Source organism: Haliaeetus leucocephalus, unplaced genomic scaffold, assembly GCF_000737465.1.
Source record: "Haliaeetus leucocephalus isolate CR32 unplaced genomic scaffold, Haliaeetus_leucocephalus-4.0 Scaffold656, whole genome shotgun sequence".
Taxonomy (NCBI): Eukaryota; Metazoa; Chordata; class Aves; order Accipitriformes; family Accipitridae; genus Haliaeetus; species Haliaeetus leucocephalus.
In genome coordinates this window covers 10,408,975-10,417,129 of record NW_010973092.1, presented here as the reverse complement: position 1 = coordinate 10,417,129, position 8,155 = coordinate 10,408,975, and the positions used below count along the sequence as shown (strand labels likewise).

General features: G+C 64.9%; 1 protein-coding gene across 2 annotated transcripts in view; it reads right to left on the bottom strand.

The window, feature by feature from the left end:
* Positions 1-105: 105 nt before the first annotated feature.
* FAM193B (family with sequence similarity 193, member B) overlaps positions 106-8,155 on the bottom strand; it is an 8,718-nt gene continuing 668 nt past the window's right edge. The window contains exons 2-10 of one of the 2 annotated variants that reach the window (XM_010579031.1): positions 6,044-6,283; positions 5,101-5,323; positions 4,696-4,905; positions 3,968-4,382; positions 2,777-2,972; positions 2,128-2,364; positions 574-1,609; positions 375-450; positions 106-273 (exon numbers count right to left, since the gene is read on the bottom strand). In XM_010579031.1, coding sequence (XP_010577333.1) covers positions 177-273; positions 375-450; positions 574-1,609; positions 2,128-2,364; positions 2,777-2,972; positions 3,968-4,382; positions 4,696-4,905; positions 5,101-5,323; positions 6,044-6,283 — 2,730 coding nt within the window. In that variant the 3' untranslated portion in view covers positions 106-176. The remainder of the gene's footprint in view (positions 274-374; positions 451-573; positions 1,610-2,127; positions 2,365-2,776; positions 2,973-3,967; positions 4,383-4,695; positions 4,906-5,100; positions 5,324-6,043; positions 6,284-8,155) is intronic. The other variant, XM_010579032.1, reaches the window with a different exon arrangement.

Sequence of the window (8,155 nt, the reverse complement as noted above, 5' to 3'; positions counted from 1 at the left end):
CAGGAGGAAGATGGGGGGAGCCCCGGGGGTCCCCGCGGGGCAGGAGAGCACCGGGGCCCCCCCCGCAGAGGAGGGGACCCCACCGAGGCGAGGCGGGGGCCCGCGGGGCGGGGCGGGGGGCACAGTGAGGAGAGGCGAGCGGCGGGTGGGTGGGGGGCAGCCCACCCCCCCGCACCTCACTGGGCTGCGCTGGAAGTGGTTTTCTTCAGGGTGAAGTTGGTCCAGTTCACCGCCACCTTCTGCCGCGTCTGCTTGGCCGAGTCCAGGCAGAACCTGGCAGGGAGAGGAGAGCCCCGGTCGGCCACCAGCCCCTCTGCCCACCTGCCCCCTCCCCGGGCTGGGCTTGGCCCCCCCCGGGGCTGCCCCCTCCTCACCTCTTGAAATACTCCACTTCTCTGTCAGTCTCGTCCATCTCTGCCCCGTCCAGGTCCTTGGGCAGGAACACGTCATCTGGCAAAGCAGAGGGGCAGGGAGAGGGTCAGCACTGCCGGACGGGCAGGGGGCTGGCAGGGCGGAGGGGAGGAAGGGGCCACCGCAAAGATGGCGGCATAGAGCGGCACTCCCAGCACTCACCGATCGAGGTACTGGATTTCTCCACCTTGTTCCGGCTCTTCCTGCTCTTGCCCTTGGGCTGGGGTGAGCCCCCCAGGGCAGGGGGGGCAGGCAGCTGCCGGTCCCCTGCAGCCACGGCAGGCGGCTGCTGCTGCGGCTGCGCTGGCTCCGGCAGCTCCACTTTGCCCTCTCCCCTCCGGCCTTTCCACTCGCCGATTCTCTCCTTCTCCAGCCTGCCGCCACCGCTGCAGCCCCAGGGCTGCCCCTTCCCGCTCTCCCCCAGCTCGGCACAGCCGGCCGCCCGCTGCGGCTCCGGGGCGCCGGCTTTAGAAGGGTGCTTGGTTCCCAGCACCTGCCCCTTCACACCAGGGCTCTCCAGCCGGGCCTGGCCACCGGGTCCTGCGGCAGCGCCCTCCCCTTTCTTCGCCTGCCCGCTCTGCCGCTTGTTCTTCCGTTGCCGGCTCCCCGCGGGCACCGGCTCCAGTGGCTCTGGCCCCTTGGCCTGCGGTCCCTCCTTGGGCTCCGGGCTCAGCCCGCTGCCGTCTGCAGCAGAGTCCGCAGCCTTGGACTGCACCCAGATCATGCGGGAGAGGCTGGGCACAGCGCTGAGGCGCTTCACCACACCGTTCTCGGCCGCCGGGGCTGGTGGCGGCTCCCCAGGCCCCTCGCCCCATCGGGGGCCCAGCTCACTCCGCAGCAGTGCGTGGTTCTTGGCGGGGCCTAGGCTGAGCGGGGCCAGAGCCAGGTCTATGTCCTGCAGGTCAGAGGAGCCATTGAGGTGGGAGAGCAGGTTCTTCTGCTCCAGGACAGCTGCCTTCTTGGGGAAGTCATTGACGTCCAGGTTGAGGTCGTAGACGCTGAAGCTGGCCCGGATGGAGTCCTTGATGGTGTTCTTGATCTCCTGCAGCCGGCTGCTGAGGAAGCTGTTCACCCGCTCCAGCTCCAGCTCCGGCCACTCCAGCAGCTTCTCCTCAGCCGGCTCCCTGGCCTGGCTGGCTGCAGGGGTGCGCTCTGCCCGCTTCTGGGCCTCTGCCTCCAGCTGGGCTTTCTCCTTCTCCTGCAACACAGGTGCCATGAGGATCAGGTGGCCTGGGCCACAGAGTCACAGGCACAGGCCACGCAGCTAGCCTTGCACCAGCTTTGTCAGGCAGCAAACCCAAGGGCTGGCGCTCAGCACGGACACCCCATGTCCTCCACAGGCACTGCAACAGCTACCACGCTGCACACCAGACACTGCTCTGGGCACAAGGCACCAGCATGAGCCATCACGGCACTGCCTCTCCCCACCACAAATGCATGGCGTTTGTCAGAGACACGGTACGGAGCAGATAGGACAGCGCAGCCCAAAGCGCCCAGGAGGGCTGGGCCACCCTTTGCAGGAACAGAGGAAGGGGAAGCCCTGCACAGAGACAGGCATTGCTGTCACCTCAGGTGAGAGGGCAGCAAAGGACACGGAGCTCAAGAAACCAAATAGACATGACGGAGAGAAGGCAAAGCCCTTCAAGGGGCACAGTCTTGTCCTGACCACCCTCCTGCAGACTGCCCCAGGCAGCGCTTCCCTCTGCCCAGCCTCACCTTCTTCTTCTGCTTGTGTCGCGCCCGCTTGGCTGCCTTGGCACTGTTCAAGGGCTTGGGCTCTGTACTGTTGATGTAGTCCAGCAGCTCGTCCACGTTGCGGTGGTCCACAGCGGGCTCTCCTGAGCTGCTGTTGTGCCCTAGTTTCTGCGGCAGCTCCTCTTTCCTCTTGGTGAGGCGCGAACGCAGCTTCTCCCGGATCTCAGCGTAGTTGCGGCTCGTGGGAGCGGCCGGGGGCTGCAGGAAGCAAGCACTGTCAGCCGGGCAGGCGCTCGAAGCCAGCGTGACGCGCAGGCAGCCCTGGCTCCCACACCAGTCCCCCGCCGACCTCCCCAACCGCTCCCTCCCCCGAGATCTCAGTAAGACGAGTCGGCACAGCCCCTGCTGAAGTCTTCCACCACAAAGCCACAGGGTTTGGCTTGGCTGCACCAAGCCCCAGGGCTGGGCAGGCAGCTGTGAGTCGGGAGCAAAGGGACCAGCAGGCTAATGAGGCAGGTTGGAAACAAAGTGGGGGATGCACACACCCATGGAGAAACAGCCGTGGCCAGACCTGCCCACCTCCGCACTCTCAGCACACGGACCATGTAACGTCTCACCGCAGAGCAGAGCGCAAGGACCAGGGGTGGCTGCAGACCAGCCCCTCACTCACCGCGTTGTGGCCGAAGAACTCACAGTAGCAGCAGTCGCAGAACTTCCCGTCTTTCTGGTTGGTGGAGGAGGAGGTGCAGGAACTGCGCTCCGAGCTGCTGTCCTCGTCCTCCCCGAGCCCCTCGTCTGCCTCGCATGGCTGCGGCGGGTGGCAGCTGGTACCGTTTGGGAATTTGTGCCCTTTGCAAGAGGGATCCCTGAGGAGAAGGGGAGAAGCGCCAGAGGTGAGCGGGAGCCAGGGGGTCTCAAAAATTGCCCCACACTACATGTGTAGGAACACCCCTCCCAGGGCAGCCTGTGCCCGAGCAGAAGGATTTGCAGGGCAGACAAACCCCCTCCCCTGCATCCTCCTCCTCTGGGGGAGATGCCAGAGGAGCCCACAGCAGAAGACATCTGTAGCTCCTCGCCCCCCAGGGCCTCTGGCAGGCAGGAGGCTGGCGCACCAGAGCTCCAGAAAGCAGTGTCCCTCTGCCAGGCCACAAGCTGATTCCAGGACAGGGAGCGGTACTCACTGGGGGCAGCAGGTAGCACAGGTGAGAAACGCTGGAACTGCATGCAGCTGCCAGACATCCCCACGTGCAGGCAGGCCCGGCTCCCACAGGCACAGACTACCCAGCTCAGAGACAGGGAGGCCAGGGCACGGCCCACAGCGCCATTCCTCGAGCTCCAGCTCGGGACCTGGCTGGCCCTCCGCAGGGAGCGCTAATCAGCGGAGAGGAACCAGCACCCGCGACTCAGCGTGCTCTCTTCCAGGGCACAGGCAGCCCAGAGAGGGCCAGGGGAGCAGGCGAGCAGAACAAGTCCACAGGCTTCATCTTCTCGAGGACCTTTGCTCAGTGCCACAGCTGCCCGACGGGTCTCACTGACAAAGGTCCTGTTGGCCAACAGCAGGTTGACCGGGTGGTTCCTTTGGGTCTTTTAGCTGGAGGAGGAGCAAGCACAGTCTCTTCTGCACCACAGTACTAAAGGACAACCGCAGGGAGAAGACACGTGGGGAGAAAAAGAGCTCAACCCTCAGAGACCAGGGGTCTGCAGCAGCGGAACTGGCCCACAAACACAGCGGCTCTCTGCACCACCACGCCAGGGCAGCCGGTCCCTCCGCAGGGAAAAGCACATCCACGGGCAGGGGTGGGAGAAAGGGTGCGTTGCCCAGCGAGGACAGGCTGGAAGCAGGCAGGGCTCCTCTACTCACCTGTTCGTGCTGGGCAGCTGGTGGGAGGCGGGAGGAGGGATGAGCGAAGTACTGCAGTGCCCATTGCAGGGATGAGTGCAGCCCGAGAGTGGAGGCGGCATCTTCAGCAGCGGCACATTGGCAGGGGGCAGGTGAGGGCTCTTACACGACCCTGGGCTGTGTGAGACCGCACCAGTGGGAGGGGACTCGGATGCTGACTTTGGGGCTGCCACCTGCGTGCTGGGCGCAGGGAAGAGTGCAGCCTGTGGGGAGGTGCCCAGCGGGATGTGGGGCGGGGAGCCGAAGGGCCCCGAATGGGCAGGCGTCTGCTTGGAGGGGATCAGCGCTGGCGGCTGGGAGGGGAGGCCCGTGGGACTGTTGGGAGGAGCAGTGAGGTCCGAGTGCTGATGATGCTCTGAGGAGTGGAAGGCCTCACCTGCAGAGGAGCAGGAGCAGAGACAGTCAGACACCAGCTGTCCCACGTGGGCCAGGGCCAGGCTTGGAGCCACCCACCACCTCTGCATGGGCTGCTTCTCCACAGGACAAATGCTGCCTCCCCCCCAGGCAGCAGGGCACTCGGGCTAGAAGCCACCCCTGCAAGCAAGGGGCCTCAGCGGCATCTCATCTCCCCTGCAGGATTCAGCCCTGCCCCAGGGAGAGCAGAGTAAGGGGAAAGGCACTGGGGCAGTGAGGGCCACGTGGAGCAGTGGGCCAGGAGGATAAGGCCAGCCCTGCCCCTGGGCACGCACCTGGCGGGGTGGCCCTCCGGCACATGCTTTTGAACTGCTTCGGCAGCGTCTTGCAAAAGTCAAGTGAGGTAGGCAGAGGTGAGCCCGGGGCGGCGCTGCTGGAGGTGGGGGAGGCTGCGTGGCTGTAGGGACAGGCCTTGAGCCCCGGCGCCATGGCAGACACCTGGCTGGCGCACTCCGGAGAGAGAGCGAGGCTGGGGTGCTTGTCACCTGGAAGGAAAGTGGAGCTAGGGCCAGCTCCCAGCACCCTCTGCCTTTGCAGGGATCCAGCCATCCTGCTGGCACTGGCATTCAGAGGCCCAGCCTGCCCATCCCTGCCCACCAGCTGGGTGCCCAAAAGGAAACCACCTAAGCCAAGGACTGGGCAGAAAGTCCTGCTCAACCCCACGGCTGGCTTCAACTCACCTAGTGCAGCAGGGGGGGCCCCGAGGGGGCTGCCCTGTGCGGCCCCGTTGGTGTGCTGGGAGTTCCAGAGGCCCGAGAGCTTGTGAGCAGACAAGAAAGAGCTGGGGTCCCAGTCCCCTGAGTTCCCGTGGCACGAGGAAGAGGAGGAGGAGGAGGAGGAGGAAGAGGAGTGGGAGCCACCCCCACAAGACTGCGACTTGCAGGATGTGTGCGATAACGAGACCTGGCAAGGAAAACAGAGTGAAGCAGCAGCAGGCTGGGAGGGGAGGCCTTTGGCCCCAGGGCATTGGCACAGAGACCCTCTCCACTGCCCTGAGGCAGTGGCTCAGCACATGAGAGCCGCTCCTGTCACTGTCTTGCGGGTGGCAACCAGCCCATCCGTCCAACAGAACACAGCCTGGCTCCCAGAGCCCCCACCAGCATGGCCGGGCTGTGCCAAGGGCCACACACCTGCTCCGGTCCCGCTCAGACCAGGCCAGGGTTAAATAAAGCCAAGCAGGAGGGAAATTCTCTTCCCCCGAGCTCCATGCATGGGCAAGCACTTGCCCTGGCACATGCTGCCGCTCCGAGGAGACCTGTGTAACGGCAGGGAGCAGCCTTGGGGCCAGTGGGGACGTGGCACAATGCACAGTGGAGCAGGGCTGGCAGAGAAGCAGCAACACTGCCAGCCTTGCCAGGCAGGCAGCTCCAACCCAACACAGGTTGCTGAACAAGCCTCTGCAGCACCACACTCTGCCCTACCACAGTCGCTCTCCGAGGAGCCAGCAGCAGCCCTGGGGAGAGCAGCATGGCTGTAGAGAGCAGCAAGGCTGGGATGTCTGAGGTGCTCATCTCTGAGTGAGGAGGGGACCTGCACACCCAGCCAGTGTCACAGGGCGGTCAACGCCACGGTCCTGGGAGCTACAGCTCTGGCTTTTCCAACCCCAGCTCTGTAACCACTTACCGCCAGGGCCTGCTCCTGCACCGCCCGCCGCTCTTCCTCCTCCACGCTCTTCCGGCAGCTCTGGCAGATCCACAGTGGCATTTCTCCCAAGAGGTTCTGCACAAGCGTTGGCACGAAGTCTGGTGGCAGCCTCTCGCCTGGGGAAACCAGCCCATTGTGGGACGGCCCTCCCCAGTCCTTGCGCTCCCGGTGACAGAGCAGGCAGCACGTCTGCACTGACTGGTTGGCGGTGGGCAGCACCTGCAAAAGGACACACAGACGATGAGTCACCCCAGGTGTGATCTGCCACACAGCAGGGCAACAGGTCGGCGCAGGTGCAGGGCAGATGAGGCAGCAAATGAGACCTTGGGACACTGACACCAAACCAGAGAATTTCTTGTAGGCCACATGTGGGATTGCACCTTCTCCCACTGGAGGAGAGCAGCCTCAGGCTGCCCACCTGCTGCCAGCCTGCCATGTGCCAGCTGAGAGCATTCCGGACCCTTGGGAAGATCACACTGTGCTAAAGAGCCAGCCCCACCACCAAGCAAGGCTGGGAGGCCACTAGCAACTCCCATTATCACCTCTGGTACAGTGGGACCAAGGGGACTCGCAAAGCAAAGCGAGACCCATAGAAATCGCCACACAAGGATACGAAGAGGGGTCTGGCAGCCACAACCCTCCCTCCTTGCCTGTCGCAGACCCCCCACTGCGTTACCAGAAAGCCCCAGGCCCTTCCGCCCGCCTCTTTGTTCTGCGCAGCCGGCGGCGCAGATGCGCCGGGGTGGGGTGCAGCCCCCGGCGCTGCTTCAAGCTCTCCCCTTACAGGGCAGCCAGGTTGGGGCTTCCTGCCCAGTGCTGCAGCAGGAGCCGGGCCACAGCCTGCGGGCTCACCAGAGGCCTGACAGCCGTGACAAACCCAGCGTGGCGCGGGCAAGGGGGCCCCCATTGTCTGCCGCCACAGCGGGGCCCCACAACAATGAGCCGCACATTGAACTGCTGCTGCAAAACAGATGGCGTCTCCCAGGCTCAAGGTGAAGCAAAGGTCAGAGGCCAAGGAGAGCGGGGGGGGGACGACGACACGGACAGCTCCCCTGCCCACCCGCCCAGACAGCCACAGGGAGAAGGGGACTCCCAGGCCAGCCCATGTCTCAGCAGAGGCAGACGCAGCCACCACCGTGCACAGCAGGCAAGAGGACAGCTCTCCCCAACCCACCCAGCGCATCCAGACCTGGGACCCACCCCCGGGCTCCCTGCCCACGACCCAGAGCAGGCAGCAGCAGCCAGGCGCGTCAAGGGATGTCAGGCAGCGAGAGGCGCGGGAGCCAGCCCGCAGCCTGTTTGGCAGATGCTCGAGCCACCTGCCATCACCCTGTGGCAGGGCTGGACCCTCCCGCAAGAAGGAGCTATGAGAACACCCTCTGAAGCACGCCACACCACCCGAGCGAGCACGCCTGTCCCTGAGCCCGGGGCTCTGCCCTCCAGAGCGTACACAGATCTCCCTGCACACAGGGACGGAGTAAGGGGTGCACAGACCCTGGGGCTGGAAGAGCCCTTTGCTCTCATGCTGCTCGTCATGCCAGGGGGAGTAGCATGCAAAGGTGGTGTACAGGCTTGCTGGCTGATCCACCCTCCCCAGGAAAGACAGAGATCAGTTTTCCCTAGCTGCTGAGAGAGATGAGTCCCCAAGATGCTACACACCAGTGGAAGCCCCCAACGCCCCGGCCATCTGCCAGAGGCATCCCAAAGTACCGCTGCAGCTCAACACATCCGCAACCCAAAGCCACAAGCCGGCTCCACCACCCAGCCCAGCAAAAGCCAAGGTCAGGCCCTACCTGCACACCCATCCCTGCCCCACGCCTGCCCCAGGATGCTGTAAAAAGTAGCTCCCGCATCCCAAGCCAGCCAAGCCCCTCAGAGAAGGGCTTAGGCTTCACCTCCCACCTTCCCCGCTCACCTCAGCGTGGCTCCCCACCCCCCCACGCAAAGCGCACCCCAGTAGCGTGCTTCTACCGGGGCTTCCCCACCACCACCCCTGAAGGTGCAGAGGACCCTCCAAAACCGGGAAGAGAGAGATGGGGGGGCATCAGGGCCTCAAGGAGGGGTGCCTCAGGGATGCTCCGAGGCCGGGGT